This window comes from Macaca nemestrina, chromosome 4 (assembly GCF_043159975.1).
Source record: "Macaca nemestrina isolate mMacNem1 chromosome 4, mMacNem.hap1, whole genome shotgun sequence".
Lineage (NCBI taxonomy): Eukaryota > Metazoa > Chordata > Mammalia > Primates > Cercopithecidae > Macaca > Macaca nemestrina.
In genome coordinates, this window is record NC_092128.1 from 25,296,121 (window position 1) to 25,315,874 (window position 19,754).

At 38.7% G+C, this 19,754-nt stretch overlaps 1 protein-coding gene across 2 annotated transcripts in view; it reads right to left on the reverse strand.

The window, feature by feature from the left end:
* The window catches only part of LOC105471359 (exocyst complex component 4), an 822,236-nt gene that overhangs the window by 244,888 nt on the left and 557,594 nt on the right, over positions 1 to 19,754 (reverse strand). For both annotated transcript variants that reach the window (XM_011723811.2, XM_011723812.2), the window contains exon 11: positions 10,534 to 10,753. In XM_011723811.2, coding sequence (XP_011722113.2) covers positions 10,534 to 10,753 — 220 coding nt within the window. The remainder of the gene's footprint in view (positions 1 to 10,533; positions 10,754 to 19,754) is intronic.

Consider the following 19,754-nt stretch of genomic DNA (forward strand, 5'->3'; position numbering starts at 1 on the left):
CCTGTTTCAGAGAACAGTCTAGGTGACAACTAAGACGACCATCAGTGGGGCTTCTTTACTCATGATAGAAAGTAATCTCAGAGCCCTACTTTAAAACCCAGGGGTTATCCCTATATTGATGTCATTCTGAAACAGCCGCGTGCTCAGGCAAGTTTCTTAGCACCAAGCAAAGCTAGTAAACAAGTGTCACTGACTATAATTACTTTCTCATTCAGTAGTCCCTCATGACTCCTCTACCTAAGGGGATAAAGGCTTCCAGTTTATTCTTTTTAAACTGACCTCATAACCCAGATGTAGTAGATGAATTCTTTAAAAGTTGCATCTAAACTAAAATCTGTTCCAAATACATTAAGAGAGATTATAGATTGTTGAAGAAAACATTCAGAATAATGGTTGACCTCAAAAATAAAAAATGTTGAGATAATTAAGGATCGTTATAAAATGTGTAAGGTTGGTTGCAGATGATTTTTCTGAAGACAAAAGAAAATAATGTTTATCTCTAGTCCCTGTGGTATTATTCCAAAACCCTAGCTGGCTATATTATATAGAAGCTAGTTTAAATATAGTTAAATATTTTTTTCTGTCATTGCTTTGCAGAAAGTTACTTACAGAAGTCTAGTTAACCAGGAACGTCTCTAAGAAAACCAGCCAGTCAGAGGAGATCCTGTTTCTTTTTCATTCGAAGGTAAGACAATAAGTTAATGATATTTATAGAAATTCAATTTGATCATATAATGGGCCTGTTCTGCCTGTATATTAAAAAAATCGTCTCTGAGTGGCTCGACTCACAGCCTTCTTCATCAACAGTTATGAGGACAAGTTCCTTTGTAATATTATATCAATAAAGGCACTACTTATAGATTAATCATAAGCATGAGCTGGTCAATTTCCTTTTCCATGGAACTATGTGAAGGAAATGTTTGGACGAGTACTTTTAGAAAATAAATACTTTTTCGAAGCAACTACTTTCTTACTTAATGTATCTCTCTGTATGTTCAGATTTTCTAAGATTAAAATACTGGGAACAGCACCATGGTAAGGTACTCATGGAATGATGGGGAATTCATTTCTGTGAAGGCTGAAGAGGAATCAAAATGACCAGGTTTGGTCATGCTATAAAACAAATATAGAAAAATGTTAATGGTAGAATCTGGGTGGTGAGTATGTGGGTGTTCAGTGGACATTTTTTTCTAGATTTTTTGTATATTTAAAACATCTTTGTGATAAACTGGGGAAAAAATGGTTGTCTAATCATGTATGAAACAAACCAGTAAATATTAGTGAAGCTTTCCACTTAGTAGAAAATATTTTTATTCATGTAGGCGTTTTCTTAGCACCACTTCCTTTAACACTAGTGGATTTTTTTTTTTTTTTTCTGAATGGAGCAATCATGTGGGCATGTGGACCACTAATAATAATTATGAAACAGATCAATATGTAGAAGACTTCATAAATCCCTGCTGAATCCATGATCCCATGGTACTTCTCATCCTAGTCTTTGGAGGTAGTCTATGGTCTGGGCAAGTGTCATTCTCGTTTTATACATGAGAGAGGAGAAGCTCAGAGAAGGCAAGTGGCTTGGACTTGTCTAAGGTCATTGAGCTGATGATTATGGAGACCAAATCTATGTTTTATATCTATTTCCCACCTCACCATGATGAAACGTAGCAGTAAGCACTTTCAAAGATGGCTATGAAGAATCACAACAAAACTTCTACAAAATTAAAATGTACTAAACCAGTAATAGAATTAACAATACATAAGTAACACAACTTGATAAAAAATGATCTGAAAACACGGACGAATGTTATCAGATCCCAAAAGTCTCTATTAGTAATAAAAGATTTAATTTGCTCTGGTGTCTTGGAAGTGAACAGGTGAGTGCTGGACAATCTAAATAAAGACAAGAACAAAGGCATCTTCCACTCCCTCTTCCTCGATAAAGTCTTAGGTAGCCACAAGTGGTTATTTCTTGACATGAAGAGGCAAAATAATAGTTGGTGAATAAATAAAATAACAAAAGTAAAATGCAAAGAAAATCAAACCTCTGAGTGGTAAGTTAGTGTTTCTTTAGGTATCGACAAACACTGAAGAATCAGATTAGACCCCAAGGCATCTTGGTTCTAAGACTTATTTTTAGCACAGTGAGACCATTAGCACCATCTCTCAGCGCTTACAGGGGGAAAGAAAATCAATTGATCAGTTCTCTTCAGCCTAATGATTTTCATAATGACTTCCAGCAGACCTTAAATGGGACTAATCTATTTACACTAATAAAAGCTGAATCTATTCTGTACCAGAGAGTGGAAGGGCAACAACTGGCTGTGATGCAAACACCGCTCAAATGCAACGTTCTTCATATGAACATAATGTGATATGATGAGAACAATATGCTACTGCTGCTGGCCACACTTCCTCGGGAAACCAGAATAAGTTACTGGCAGTGCCTTAGCTTGGCTGGGGAGATAATAGGTTTGGGCTGCAGTATAATTATCTCTAGCAAATTATTATACTGTAAGCAGCTGTGTCCACCAACTTTCAGTAAGAGCTCCAGCAATCACTCAGCCTACCAAACACTTTCACTTTGAACCTGGTTGACATCTAGAATTCAGACCATCCTGGGCCTACTGCCTTAACAGAATACTTATTTATTTATTTTTTCTTTTTTAGAGACAGAGTCTCACTCTGTCATTCAGGCTGGAGTGCAGTGGCATGATCATTGTTCATTGCAACCTCAAACTCCTGAGCTTAAGTGATCCAACCCTCCTGCCTCAGCCTCTCGAGTAGCTGGGACTACAGGCATATATCATGACATCTGGCTAATTTTCTTTTTCTTTTCTTTCTTTTTCTTTTTTCTTTTTTTTGGGGGCGGGGGGGGGGACAGTTGCTTGCTATGTTGCCTGGGCTGATCTCAAATTCCTGGCCTCAAGCAATACCCTGACCTTGACCTCCCAAAGTACTGAGATTACAGGTGTGTACCACCCAGACTGGCCAATAGCAATACTTCCACACTACTTCCTGCCAGAGTCTTCAAGGAAAACATAGACAATTGAATTGACTGCATTCTAGTTATGAGCTGTAGTGGACTAAACAGTGTCTCCCTCCAAAATTGTACATGGAACTTCAGAATGTGACTTAACTTGGAAATCTTCTTAGATGTAACTAAGGTAAGGATTGAGATGAGATCGTCCTGGATTAAGACAAATGCTAAATCCAATGAAAGTATCCTTACAAGAGCCAGTAAAGAAAACATGGAGACACAGGGGAGAAGGCCATGTTACGATAGAGACAGATATTGCAGTTATGCTGCCAGAGCCAAATATCAATGGGAGTCACCAGAAGCTGAAAGAGGCAAGGAAGGATCCTCCTCCAGAGCTTTGGAGGGAATGTGGCTCCCAGGCCTCCAGAACTGTGCAAGAATACATTTGTGTTGTTTTAAGGCACTAAGTTTATGGTAATTTGTCATGGCAGCCCTAGGAAACTAATCCCCTAGCTTTAATGGACAAAAACAGTGCATGCTGCTTCAGCTGCTAATAAATGACCAGCTGACAAACCAGGAAAAGGAGAAAGCACGTGAAACAATATCTTCTCTTGCTGTCACACCAGGGTTAGGAGAAGGCAGGAAAGAAGTTACTATCTGGGTGCTAGAGCAGAAAGAACAGAAGGTGCGTAAACAGCAAGCTGGTGATGAGAAGATGCAGGTTGAAAATCTGGGCAGAGAGGGGAGGAGTTGGGGAGCAGTCAGTAGAGTTCAGGAAGGAAGGCGGGTGTTAAGGGGCAGGCAGGAAACATACCAGAGCAGTCAATGCAGAGACCTGCTCTCAGGTGACCTGGGGTAGGAAGGAGAGGGCACGTTTTAACTCATTACTCCATTTCACCACTAGAGTGTTGCTATGACACAGATTTTATGATTCCCATTTTATAGGGGAAGAAATAGGTACAGAGAAGTTAAGCAATTTGGTGACAGCCACAAAGCTATCAAATGAAATGGCTGGGATTTAAATCCATTTGCATCTGATTCCAAGGCTTATGTACAAGGCTTGGTTCAAAGTATCCTACAGAGCAGTCTTTTATAAACCTGGCTGCATTAAAGAAAGCCTCAACTATATATAGATAATATATATGTAATATTATGTATTATATATATTTTATGTGTGTGTGTATATATGTATTTTTGAGACAGGGTCTTGCTTTACTGCCCAGGCTGGAGTGCACTGGCGCTATCTTGGCTCACTACAACCTCAACCTCCCGGGTTCAAGTGATTCTCCTGCCTCAGCCTCCGGAGTAGCTGGGACTACAGGTACGTGCCATCACACCCAGCTAACTGCTTTTAGTATAGACAGGGTTTCGCCATGTTGGCCAGGCTGGTCTCGAACTGCTGACCTCAAATGATTCACGTGCCTCGGCCTCCCAAAGTGCTGGGATTACAGGTGTCAGCCACCACGCCTGGCCTTCAACAGTGATTTTTGATGTGCTATCTCTCCCAGCAATAACTGATACTAGGGAGTAGAAAGATCGAGGCTGGTGGTACAAATTCCGGCTGCATGTTGGGATCACCTGGGCATCATACCAAACACTGATGCCCATGCATGCCCCACCTCTGACCAACCAATGGGATCTGGGAAGTGGTATTTTTAGGAAGTTCCTGGGTGATTCTAATGGGTGGCGTTGGTGAGAATCACGCTGTAAGCCTACAGATATAAGTGGAAAGTGCAGCTGGCAGAGGAAGAGATGACAGCGTGGTGTTTGCAGGCAGATTCTAGCCATTTCACTTCTCAAAAGTTACTTTGATAAATACTGGGGCAGAGAAGAAAATGAAAATACGCTCTAAACATTTCAAGATTGCCCAGAATTTGTACTTGCACAGCTTATGTTCGTTCCTCCAATGATGTGGGAGTTTAAGCCTGAGCATTAGAAAAGCTGCCTCTGTCTCACATTGCCCTGCATGAGCCAGAAAATGTAGGCTCATCCTGTACTTGGAAACAACTTTGCAAAATCAATGTGCTAGACTAGGAAGCAGCTTCTGCTGCTGCTGCAAATATTGTTTTTACAATTGCTGGGCCTGCATGAAACAAAGCTGAATACTTTTTTAAAAATGACTACTGTTGTGCACCACAAAGCTAAGACCCCACAACATTAGATACCATTTCCTAACCTCACGCTGGGTATCATGATGACGTTATGTTAAGAGAATGCTTCTTAAACTTCAGCGAGTATCAATATCACCTGGAGAGCTGGTCTGAACAAAGATATCCAGGGTGGAGTGAGGTTCAGGAATCTGCATTTCTCATAAGTTCCCAGGTCACACTGATGCTCTCAGTGCACGGGCCTCGCTTGCTTTTGCACTGGTATAAGGCAATACTGCTCAAACTCTACTGTGTAAACAAATCACCTTGCGATTCTGTACAAATGCAGACTGATCAGAGGGTGATGTTCTTGGCCACAGAACACTCTCTAAGTAGCAAGGGTATGGGATATTCCATTGGGGATAGAGAAAGAAAGTTTGCTTGTACCGCTTGTTCAAATAGATAGTTGCCCATTCAGCAATTTGATAGATAAGGGGTTAAAAACTTTAAGCACTAGTCCCCTCACTCTTTCTTCAGATGGAGACACCAAAGAAGAAATACATTAAATGGCATCTCCAAATCATTGATAAACCAGGGAAACAGAGTAAATCAGTTTAGTCTGTCTCCTCATTTTTAAGGAGTGAATAACTTGTACTCTGGGAGACATATAAAGCACGAGATGGTATCCACTTCAATGGACTGTTTCCAGAACTCCACGTTCAGAATCTGACTCAAGCGAAATGAGTAATTTCTCTTAAGAGAGTTCCTTAGTTTGAATCAACATGCTTTGCCTTGCAACAGGTGGAGGCCATTCTGCAGAAAAAGTGATGGCAACGGAGGGATCTCAGATGGTAAGACCATGAGATGCATCCAATCCTGCCCTCATCCTGGGAGCATTAGAGGCATAAGAGCTGTGACTTTTTAATTTTAGCACCATTAACAATCTTAAACCCAAGATCATGAGTCTTATACTGTGAGCAGAAAACACAGCCATGTCCCTGTACTAAGGAATTCATAATTCATTCATTCATTTTCATTCACTCATTCATTTATCCATTTATTAAATAGTGAGTGTTTCCTCCGTGCAGACACTATTCTAAGAGCTGGTGATTTAGGAGAGACCCAACTGAAACACATATCCGCGCTTTTCTGTCTATCTATTGTAAAATGCTTTAGGCACTGGGGCAAAAAAGATGGTTCCGTGCTTTACCTCTCTGTGAGGCAGTACCAAAGAGTAAGGAATTTAAAAAATTCCTTCTCTAACTATGGAGAGCCCAGTTTTAATCCCCAATCAGGTGCACATTGATACTTTTATAAAACATAAAAATGAATTGCTAGAAAAAAGAAATTTTAAAACCCACAAAGATATACAAGAGGCCCAGTTTTTTATTATTGGATTCAACAGACAATGTCAAAATGCTAAAAAAAATTAAGTGTCTAAATGCTCACTCCTAAATTCTCCAAGTCTCATAGCAGACTGGTGACAAACAGCTTGCAGACAAGCATAATCCTCAGAATCCACTTTGGGTAGAACTGGCCGGGAGCACAGACTCCAAGGTTACATTGCCTGGGTTTGTATTACAGTTCTACTACTTGGCAGCTATGTGACTGTGGGCAAGTTATTTAATTTCATTGTTTCTCAGTTTCCTCCCCATAAAAAGAATACCACTCAGAATTGCTGCCATGCATTTTAAACACTTGCAATCAATATAGACAAAGCACTCAGAATAGTGTCTGACACATAGTAAATGCTACTAAAGTGTTAGCTGCTATCATTACTACTATCCACTATTATAACTGCTATCATTACTGTTTTTACTTCTTCTATTATTACTACTAGTGTTACTCTGCTGTATCAGCTTGGGCCAACACTTGCACAGTTGTTTTATGTATAAAATGCTGCTTGTCATCTCTTCCTTCCTACTGACTTCCTTCCCTCCTATGGAATCTGTGACTAGAAAATGAAATCACTTAGAACACATGTTGGCACCCACGGAAATGCCTCTAATAACCCAAGTGTCTGTACTGCCCAGATGCCACTTCAGAGAGACAAGGACAAAGTGTCCTGGGGTTCTCTCCACAGGGCTCCTAGGCACTGTGTCTGTCCGTTCTCAAACGAGTGGAAGCATCACTGAGACAGCTGTCCTCCCACCCTCCCTGGAGAATCTGGCTGGGCTGATGCTGTGTGACACTGGGTGTTGCCTCAGGGAAAGGCACGTCCTCTCTTCTACTCTGTGACCAAACAACAGTTTAGCAAAGGGAAGAATTTTAAAGGACACTTTTATACTTCCTGTAATTGAATACTTAACCCACATGCATCTTTCACACATACACATATTTCTCCAAGCTCCTTCTTAACATTTGTTTTCGATTCTCAGTCAAAGTTTTTGAGAATTATTTCTTACTCTTTCTTCAGATTAGCCACCTACAATTAGCTGGAAATAAAATATTGAGGAAACATAGAAACACATCCGAGAATAAAATTCACCTTGTGCGTGTAGAGGGAGACAAAAAAAGAATGAAGCTTGAGTATGGGGAATTATTAGAAAACAATTTACAATCACTATAAGGCAGGAAAATACCCAAGATAGGAAAAAAAAATAACCATCTCCTTGTTTGCTTTTTAAACTGCATAACTCTCTCTGAGAATATTAAACAACCTTATTGATATGGTTTAAACAATTTGCATTTTCATAAAATAAAATTTTTATGAAAGAGAGTAACATAATCACACAAAAAATTAAGCAGGTGTGTTAGCTCTAGAAAAAAAAATTTGCAGGTTAATAGCTTGAATGGTCTTAGTCTCAAGATTTATTCACTTATATATAATTACATCTTGACAAGGTCAAAGAGAGAACAGGTAAAGCTGGAGTTCTTACCTAGCCTCACAATGACTTAAAGGGCAAGAGGCACAGTAACGTGTACAAAATGGCTGGTGATGAGGTTGGGAGTGATCTGACAGGCACATGGATAGACTGCCCAGATATGTCATTTTGCTGGTAGCATATGGCCTTGACATGGCCCAGATTGTAGCTAAGGAGTTACGAGTTTTAATGCATCTTTGCTACTGAAGCTGCAAATTATCACATTTAATAGTATTATTGGTTCACAGATTCACTCTGTAGTGTACTGTTGCCTTTTTTTTTTCCTTTTAAATTCAGTATACTAAACATGTTCAGGTTGCTCTGTATGGCATATAGCGTGACATTTCAGATAAATACTGAAAGGTTTTCTGATGGAAATGAGGCTAATGATATGGTCAGACAACACATAAAAGTAAGCATATTTTTGTCACTCTCTATTTCTCATCTCCCCATTCTGACTCTGCGAGTATTCATGACTCTCAAAATTTACTCACTGTATCCATGCTTCCACCTTTCATTCCTTCTTTCCATCCATCCATCCATCCATCCATCCATCCATCCATCCATCCATCCATCCCTCCCTCCCTCCCTCCCTCCCTCCCTCTCTCCCTCCCTCCTTCTCTCCTCCCTCCCTCCCTCCATCATGCATTCATTCAGTAAGTTATTCATTGAGCACCTTCCTGCTGCCTGGCATTATAATATGTGTTTGGAACTTACCCTCTAGTGGGAAAAGACAGAAAATATACAAGTTAGTGAAATTAATTAATAATTAGAGTTGTGATAAGTGTCAGGAAGAAAAAACCCAAAATATTAAAATACTGATTAACTGGGGAGATCTACCTGGGATCCTGACCAAAAAAAAAAAAAAAAAAAAAAAAGGTATTCCATTCAGATGATGCAAATAAATAAATATGAATGAAGAAATAACTTACAGAGGTATAGGCAGGGTTGAAAGCAGCAACAAGGGATACTGAGGCACCCAGAGGCTTGTAACAGCAGAAAGTTGAAATGAAGAGGCAAGAAGAAATGACCTTGCTAGAGTCCAGTGAGAGCTGGAGCTATGGAGGATGTGTCACCTGGCAGGATCTCCGGTGATAGAGGGAGGCACGCACAGTCAGGGCCATGATCCAAAGTGAAGAGGAAGGGGAGAAGAAATCACCCACCCTCCTTCTCCTCCCACTTTCCAATCTTCTACTTGTGCTGCCTATTGGCAGAACCTGATCAGAAGCTATCTGGCAAGGGGGCCTCCATGACCCAGTTCACAGACACAGTCCATAGGGTGTGGCCTCAGTATTGATAATGGATGGGGGTGGTGGTGAGGGAAAAGGGAGAATGGAGAATAACCAGGAAAGGGGACCTACTTAGCTAGGACAGTCAGGAAAAGCCTTCCAGTGGACATGACATTTGAAGTGACACCCAGAGAAGACCCCGCCACGCAAAGAGCTGGAGGAGAAATCCAGCAGAAGGAAGAGCGAGCACGTGCCTTTGGCATTCCCCCTTCTCTGCACCCCACACTCAGTACAGATCCCTCACCAGGCATATGGTTATCAGAGACCCAGACCATCCAAATGAACACCTTCCTATTCTATTTTATCAACATAATAAAAAAGCTTGTTCATAAAAAAAATACTCAAAAGTAGGACACTTCTCTAAGAAAGGTCCAGCACTTCTGTAAATTCTAACGTACAAAGAAAAATCAAGGCAGACATATGTAAAGGCAGGAAAGGGAAGGCAACTGAAGCAAGCATAACTCCCTTCCATTTATACAACTTCTCTTTGAAAAGCCCAAGCCTTCCACATATTGAATAGTCTCATATTGTACAATTTACTAAAAGTGTGAGACTGTGCCCATCCTACTCTTAAATGAAGAAACACAGTAAGGATTCAATTCCAGTGTAATAATAGTTAATGTATAACTAATTTAAACTCCTACTAATTTTCTTTTAGTTTTATATTTATTTACCTCCAAGTCACCAGCTAAAATGTATATAAAATATATGCCTCAAGCCTATTAATCAAAAATATGTACTGACAGGTGATTTTATTTTTTCTGATACTAAGAAACCATTTTTTTAAATATAAAGTAAAATTTCCAATACTAACAAGTTCATCATGTGAATTCAGTGATTTGACTTTTAAAGGCCAGTTTACTAGTTCAAATTCCCAGTGAGGTAGCCAAGTCATTGAAAGGTAAGTCTGCCCTTAAAAGGTACAGAGGGTTTCCTGCTGGTAATTGAGGTTGGGCGTCATAACTTCCTTCCTGTTAATCCTTCATACTCAGGGATGCATTCACCAATGGAAAAACAGTTCCTTTCAAGGACAAATTCCAGTCAAAATAATGAGGAACTGCCTGCATGTTAATGAGATTCACCATCTCTCATATCCAAAGGTGTTTTTTTTTTTTTCTTAAAGATCTTAAGGAACTTCCATCATCCAACTACATTAAATCTAAATTTCCCTAGTGCCTATTTAATTTATTTTCTTTTGTTTTGTCCCTGATGAATATGGAAACAGATGGTAATTCTTCTTCTTTTTTAAATTTATGATGGTTGCCAAGTCAATGAAAATTGCTGATAAAAATAAGCTCAAAGTGTATTATTACCTGTAGGAGAGGCCGCTGCACTCCCAGCACCTTCATGGTGTCTGCATTAGCCAGAATCTTCAAAGGGTCAGATGTTTTAGTGACTCCTTCAATCTCCTTGTTGATCTCAGCCAAGACTTGATTGAGAAAGATGTTTTTGATGTACACGGTGAGAAACTCTCGAAGAGGACACTGTTTGGCTGGGCCAAGACCCAGGGCATGCTCAATCTCCTGAATAAATCTGGAAGACAAACAGTAAGAAGGTTACTAAATTTACGAGGAAAGTGTTATATAAATATGTCATGATGACATGAGAATATCTAGCGTTGGCTATTTCCATGAAGAGGGCAAGTCATCGTAATACTCATCTCTGTATAATTTTTAATCTTTTAAAAATATAAATTATTCCACTAATTGAACAGAAATAGGATGAAAGAGAGAACATGACTTCTAAAAATGGGGGGAAAAGGAGAAGACAAAAACTATTTTTAATTCAAGAAGGAGATAAGAATACAAGAAACAATGGGAAAACATGAAAAACAAAAAACACAAATGATCGTGCAAATTAAAAAGCACATTCCCGAAGAGTACATATTTCCCACTGAAACCTTTACATCACGGGTCCCCCTACCCCCGCACCGGGCCATGAACCAGTACTGGTCTGTGGCCTGTCAGGAACCAGACCATACAGCGGGAGGTGAGCGGCCAGCTGGGCGAGCATTACCCCCTGAGCTCCGCCTGCTGTCAGTTCAGCAATCACATTAGATTGTCACAGAAGCATGAACCCTACTGTGAGCTATGCATGTGAGGGATCTAGGCTGCATGCTCCTTCTGACAGTCTAATGTCTGACCTTTGGTGGAACAGTTTCATTCTGAAACCATCTCTCCCGCAACCCCTGTCCATGGAAACATTGTCTTCCACAAAGCTGGTACTTGTGCAAAAAAAATTTTGGGGACTGCTGCTTTACGAGTACATATATAAATGTCGAAAAGAGAGAAACAGAGAGAGAATGAAGGATACTCTAAAATTCATGATGATATGTGAGTTCAGAAGTTAAGAAAGGGAACGGGATGGGAGTTGGAGGACAAAGGAGAACTTCAATCTTACTTGCAATGATCTATTTCCTTTATTAAAAACACTTAAAGAATACATAACAGAATGTTAATGATTGTCAAGTCTCAGAGATGAGTATATAGATATTTATTAAAATTCTAATTTTAATAACAAACAAAATAAATTTATTATTATAATTCTTTTTAATTTTCTATTCAGGCAGCCCCTACTTATATGAACAAATTGAAGTTACTACTATTTTTTAGTTAAATAACATCAGTCCTTCAATTACATAGTTTAAATATCTCAATACCACAGTATAGTCACCACAGTACATTAAATTTAAGTAACTAAAGTATAAACTTTGTTGCTAGCTCCTCTGAAATCCCTATGTAAATAACTGATGTGTGTTCATCATGATTAGTGACCAATCATATCCCTTCTTCCAACGTCTATTGGCAACTGGTCACTGTGCATTTGTTATTCGCTTCATGTACAGGCAGCAAAGCATGCAGCTGTGGTGCCTCCCTGTCTCCCACTGATAAACCCATGTGGCATTTTATAAAAATGGATAATTGAAAGAGGGAGGGAATTGGCCAACAAAGATAAAAGTACCACAAAGTGGTAACACTGGAAGTGAAATTTGAATTGAATGTAAAGGGAGTGACAGGAGAAAGAGCTGCCCCGGGAATGTTGACACTGCTACCATTGGAGAGGCATAGCCAGACTGAAGGCGAGAACGAACCAGGAAGGTGGCTGTGACCAAAGGGATGCAGAGGATGAAGAGAGATGAGACGCCAGAGGAAGTGATGTTGGCAACAAATTTCACACTTAAAAACCTCTTGGAGATATTTCACAACACAGAAAAAATAAAGGATAAAATGCTGGCAACTGAGCCAAACTTAGAAGTATGACAGTTCGCCGAGGCCCAGAAAAGATGCTTGCTGTATACTGTAAAGTATATAAGGCAGCGGCAAGCACTGCTATACTAATCTTGATAAGATTTTAACAAAAAATAAAACACTTTAATTCTCAATGTTTTCTAATGTTACAGTGTACTAAATACATATTGGTTTTCTTATTTTTCATTTCTGTATATATTTATGAATGCCAGGAATAGAGTTTTTAATTTTTTTTTTTTGAGACAGAGTCTTACTCCACCACCCAGGATGGTATGATCTTGGCTCACCTCCATATCCTGGGTTCAAGAGATTCTCCTGTCTCAGCCTCCCTAGTAGCTGGGATTACAGGTGTGTGCCACCATGCCCGGCTAACTTTTTTCTATTTTTAGTAGAGATGGAGTTTCACCATGTTGGCCAGGCTGGTCTTGAACTGTTGGCCTCATGTGATCTGCCTGCTTTGGCCTCCCAAAGGTTTTTTAATGTTTTGACAAAAAATTGTAAAGTCATGAAACAATTGTGACTATCCTCATTGATTGCAATTGCTTTGCGTGGTTTCAGCTTGCATGGTCATTTTTACAGTTCCACAATGCTATGGAAAGTAAGAGCTGTATTGTACTTCAATTTCTTCTCAAAAAGGGGGAGAAGAAAAGTAAATGAAAACATAAAATGGATAACCAATTGGGAAGGTATATTTGCAGTTTGAATCACAGATGATGGCTGGAACTCAACAAGAAAAGAAACCAAATAACTTAGTAAAAAAAATGATCAAAACACATGAAAAGACTGTTTATAGTCAATAAAATGACTAATACATTAAACATTAAAAAAAATTATTCATTCATAAGAAAAATGCAAAGTAAACTATACTGAGATACCAATTTTTACACCAATGCAATTGGCCAAGTTCCAAAAGTTTGAAAACACACTCTGTTGCCGTAAGTGCGAAGAAAGAGGCATTCTCCTGTATTACTGATACGAGTGAAAAATGGTACAACCCTTGTGGAAAGCAGGTTGGCACTATTCAAAAATCCAGATGCATTTCTCTATGGCCCAGAAATCTCATTCCTGGGAAATTCTTCTGAGAGCTATATCTAAATATGGATGTGATGATCTACATACAGAATATACAGATCATTACAGCATTGTTTTTAGGCAAAAGACTGGGAACAACCTAAAAGTTCATCAGTTAGGGAATAATTAAATAAACTATGGTATATTTACATTTTGGAATACTGTACAGCTCCCTCTACCCCCAAATGTGGAAACTTTTGGTGTACTAATGTGAAAAGACCTCCAGGATATATTGTTACAAGGAAAAAAACAAGCTCAGATCAATCTACAGTTAGTAGTATTTACTACAGTAACCCCTATATAACAATTATATATCCTCATTTGTTTATTTTAGCATAAAGACACCCTGGGAAGTCTCAAAAAAACAACTAACTACCCATAGGAGGCAGGGGTGGGGGTCAGGTCTGGGAGAGGAGTGGAAATTAGACTTCTGAATTTTAACTTTTAATAATCATTTGATTGTTAAAAACTGTTAATGTATTAGCTACTCAAATAACATTAAATCAGAGAATTTAAAAATTGGCTATATGTATCGAAGACTGTATTTCATAAATTGCTATCTAATTGGGACACATTTAAAGTGTGGTGTATAAACAGTTCCTTAAGTTTAGCTGTTTAACCTAATAAAGAGTTTTCTTTACTTACTAAATCAATACATTGCAGTTAATCTTACATATTACCAGTTAAACACTCTATTAATCCCTGGGGTGTATGTGTGGTGGGGGATGAAGATAGTGTATATATAGGATTGTCACAATGAAAAAAGTAGCTTTCCTTCAAAGAAAGATGAAATTGAGAAGGCACAAGAAAGAGCACTGAGGCTTCTTAACTGATGTTATCACTGTGAAAGAAAAATAAAATATGACCAAAACCAAAATATAATGGATCTTAAGGAGCGGGTGAGTGAAAGAAGGCAGGGAAAAATGAAGAAATAAAAGTAGATGGTTAACCATGGCCACAATTTGAAGATCTCCAAATACCACATCCTGCTACGATGGCCCCTTCTGATCTCATCTAACTCTCAAAAAGATGCCCTACTCAGGTGCATCCTAGTCTACTTGGTTGCCTTCCAAAAGAAAACCACTGTTATTAATTTCCTAATGAGTAAATATACCGAAACTCTTTTTATTATTTTTTAATATTATGAGAATTAATCATCAAAATCTCTATTTTCTTCAAAGGGACTTTGGAAAAGAGTTTTCTGAGTGTAAGTACTTCTGACATTTTCAAAATATTTAACATTTATTAGAACAAAATTTTTACTAGTCAATCTGCTGCTAAACAGACGGGCAGAAGACTCTAAATTAGCCTCATTTTCTTTTTTTCTAGTCTCATATTTGCCTTTGGTGCTCCTAAAATACGAACTGTGCTGAGCAGCACAGACAGAGGGGCCGCCATTGCTTTTGGCTGAGTGATTTCTTTTCAATTCAGATCATTTATTCCCTAAAGCACACATATCCATCTCACATGACACATACAGGTTGATGTTGTCAGCGCTAACTGGAGGGGACTCATTCAACATGTTTCCAAATCTGCTTTCAGAGCTGCAAGGGACCTCCCTGTGCAGAAGCACAAAACACGTGGGTGAGAATGAAAGAGAAAAATTAAGGCTGTTTCACCAGTCCCTTCTTTACCTTAGTGAAAAATGGGTAGAATGGGGGCTAAGGGATGTGGGAGGGGAGGAGATGTTGGTCAAAGGATACAAAATTTCCAGGAGGAGTAAATTCAAGAGATCAACAGATCTAATCTACAACATGGTGACTACAGTTAGTAACAATGTGTGGATACTAGAAATCACTGAGAGAGCAGAGTTTATGTGTTCTCACCACAAAAAATAAACATGTGAAGTAATACATGTTACTTAGCTCAATGTAGCCATCCCACAACGTAAACATATTTCAAAACATGTATATCATAAATGCATATAATTTCTATTTTTCAATTAAAAATAAATAAAAATGAAAAAAAAGTAGTTACATTAAATGGGCAACCTACCCTTCATGGGCAGGAAGGACACAGCAAAATGAGCCTTCCTAGCCACCCAGGAGATGAACCTCACCCACTGTCACTCTGCAGAGGGGAGTGACTTAGAGAAGGAGAGTGGTCAAGAGAGGAACACTTACAGTAGGGCTTCCAGAGTTTGGACCTGGAACGCACAGTCTTGAGTAGGTACTTAGCCTCTCTTAGCTTTACTTGTGTCTTCTGTAAAATGGCTATAATAACACTACCTACCTCACAGGATTGTTCTGATGGTTTAATGAAGAAATTAAAATTAAGCACTCAAAACAGAGACTGGCACACAATAACTGCTTAGTAAATGGTGCTGCAGTGGTTTTTAGAATTACTATCTTACATAAACCCTGATGAGGCTGGAGATTAGAGGAAAGCGTGAAGTATTGTATTTTTTTTTTTTTTTCACTTTGCTACCTTATTTTCCCATCTAATCATCCCTAGTTGGCAATTCAGACCATTAGGTTAATACTTGGAATATTTCACTAATAAATGGATGTAGGAATGAACAAGAAACCCCATGTGGCCAGGGGCAAAGTGTAAATTGCTAACTGCTGAATCCTTCGTGCCTAGTAGTGCTACTCTATGGCTGGCACGCAGTAGACGTGTAGGAAATGCTTATTGAATAAAATATTGGATAAAATAATTAAAAGGTCCTTCGATCATAACCCATAGTTCCTGAAACTAGGACATAATCTATCTGGCATGTAATGCCCTTCTCCTAAGAATTTGGACTACAGATTTCAATACAAAATTTTAAAAAAGCATCCCATATCTCCACCATTCCAATGTAAACCAGTAATTCTTATTGACAGAAGATTCTCTCATTCTTATGCACATCCCACACTGTTTTATATTTTGTGCAATATGGCTGTTCACACTACTTTGTATTCTGCTCTTTCACAGAGTATTACAGACTCATTCTATCAAGCTAATGAACACAGTATTATTAACCAAACCTCTACTAGGGAACATCTTCATTTTGCTTCTGTTGAATTATTTCCACAAATTAAAATATTGCAAGTAGCTCTTCAACATTTTTGGTGAGTCTTTTTTATTTTCCCTGATTTGCCACAGTGTACTGGATGAGTCCTTTCATCTAGCAAGTGTTTAAAAATGATCTGTTGAATGGGAGACAGGAGGGAGAGTCAAGGGTATAGAAGAAAATAATCAGAAAGCCCAATTTTCCCAACAATGCTCCTCATTAGCTCTATGGAAGTATGAAAACATTGAATTTTTAACAGCGAAAAGAATCTCATTAGAAAAGAAAATATTTCACTTCAAAGTTAAGTTAGAACACAGATGGAGCCCTGTCAAAAGAGTATTATTTAATCTCATGAAGTGCTTTTACACCAGGGATTTCCTATCTCTGTAAATGATGAGCAGGCAAACACAACGTACAGGTATATCTGTGTATATGGAAAAAGAGACTATGAGAGTAAAAGAAAAAGGTATACATAATGCTGTATGGAGAGCATCACATCACAGGATTTTGAGAACCCTTATTCAGAACAGCCTCCTAAACTTAAGGCTGTAAAATAGGAGAAACCAAAAAACAAATAATGCTAGTATGCAACTGACTCTTGTTGCTTTCGAATGTTTAAAGCACGGATCTGGTAGGGCGTGGTGGCTCACACCTGTAATCCCAGCACTTTGGGAGGTCGAGGCGGGCGGATCACGAGGTCAGGAGATTGAGACCATCCTGGCTAACATGGTGAAACCCTGTCTCCACTAAAAATACAAAAAATTAGCGGCTGGGCATGGTGGCAGGCGCCTGTAGTCCCAGCTACTCAGGAAACAGGCAGGAGAATCACTTGAAGCTGGGAGGCGGAGGTTGCAGTGAGCCAAGATTGTGCCACTGCACTCCAGCCTGAGCGACAGAGCAAGACTCCCTCTAAAAAATAAAATAAAATAAGATAAAATAAGATAAAATAAAATAAAATAAAAGCATGGATCTTATTGTCTAAATTCTAATATTTATAAATATTTAATTGAAGCTTTCCCTTTCAGATTCTCAACTAAGGGCCCTCTAAATGTACGCACATAAGCAATACCTGTGTTGTTGAATTTACTTTCTTACAGCAAGTTATGTGTCCTTTGAAATGCACACATGAGCACACACTACCAACATTTCACCCAATATTTTCAAATTTTTAATCTTGATTTGATTGCTATCGAGGGAAATTATAAACTAATTAAAATTTCACTCAAGCATCCCTCACTTAGCCCAGCCTTATCACAAATTCTGTTTCACTGTACAGCTCCATTTCTTCCATTTCATCTCAGCCAAGAATTGTGGCTGCTACCAGCTGGAAATATCCTTGAACAGAGAGGTCCTATATCGTATTGTAGAAGCTGCAATATGAGCAGTGATATGTTATTTATTTGAATAAAAATGATTGCTTATTCGATAAGTATTCCTTATATTCATACCCTAAAAAGCTTTTAAATTCGACGGCCAACATCACTAATAATGGGACAAAATGGACATCATGTACCTCCTGACATGATATAAAGAAGAACACAGTATTGTTCTCTGTTATTCTTGCTAAAAAATGCATAACTTGAATCTATATCACAACAGCACATCATCTTTCATAAAACCAAAATATAAAAAATTTCAGGCCGGGCGCGGTGGCTCAAGCCTGTAATCCCAGCACTTTGGGAGGCCGAGATGGGCGGATCACGAGGTCAGGAGATCGAGACCATCCTGGCTAACCCCGTCTCTACTAAAAATACAAAAACTTAGCTGGGCAAGGTGGCAGGCGCCTGTAGTCCCAGCTACTCGGGAGGCTGAGGCAGGAGAATGGCGTGAACCCGGGAGGCGGAGCTTGCAGTGAGCTGAGATCCGGCCACTGCACTCCAGCCTGGGTGACAGAGCGAGACTCCGTCTCAAAAAAAAAAAAAAAAAAAAAAAAAAAAAAAAATTTCAGAATATTCAAATTTAGGATTCTGGTTTTACAGCACAAGTAATTCATGCATGACTCTGTCATAAACAGTGAATCACTGTTTATTGCTCATTATGTTTTATAATATAAACATTTATATATACTTTGTATCATACAACATAAACTTTTCATTTGGCTATTTCCTGACTTTGCTGTGTATCATTACATTTAATTTGGTAGTTTAGGATGAATAACATACACATTAATATAGATATCTGGGAGGCCTGGGAAGTTTTCTACTGATTCCATGTATCACAACCAATAGAAACATGTGATTTATCCTTTGCGACTTCTGCATTTTGCAGGATCTCTCAACGTATCATTTCCTCTTACATGTTTTCTAATCTAGTCTTCACTCTGCAGAGATGTACCATCCTTACTGAGAAGCTCTGAATCTCTCCTACTAATAATTTTAAAGACTAAAAAAGAATCTGAATTCTCTTATCTCCATTTTAGTCCAAGATTTCTATGTGAAAAGTTGCATGACATTTACAGGTCTGCAGAAGCCTTTGCATAATCAAAAGTAAGTCCACACGATCCCATCCTCATTGTGTCCATCCTCTACTGTCACATTTAATATTGTTGTATGACACGTATTGTGTATAAAAGCATACATTAAAATTTTAATTAGCAATAAACGGTGATATACTGTTTGTGACACCATCATGAATGAATTACGTGTCCTAAAAAAGCCACAGTTCTGCATCAGAATTCTGAACCTTTGATTTCGAAGTTTGGTTTTATGTAAAGAATGCAAACAGCAGTAATAACAAGCCTGTAGCATGAATGATACATGAGTTACAAAGAGAAAATAAAATGCACATTTCCCCCTAAATCCAGCGAACTGAAATAATCTTTGAACCCAGAATGAGAATGAAACACTAACTGTCAAATGCAGAACTTTTCAGGAGAGATATGGGCCCATGTACAAAGATGGCAAACAGCACTAATAACACAGTTCTGCATTCTGATAATACTTTCTGCACACCACTCTAAGGGAAATCATGGACTTTTATGAGAACACAGTATAATCAAAATCTCTACCCTGCTAGATTTATATGGGAAAAAAAAAATCAACCTACAACTCATAATAAAATTCACCCCCAGACACGGGCCCATCCTTGTACAAAGAACTGTGACCAGTTAGCTATACTCAGATGATAAATGGGCCTTGGGAATCAAAGCCAAGCGAGGCCATGCCAAAGACTGGAAACAACTCCGTCTGCAGAAAGAAGGCGTCCCCAGCAAACAGGGCTC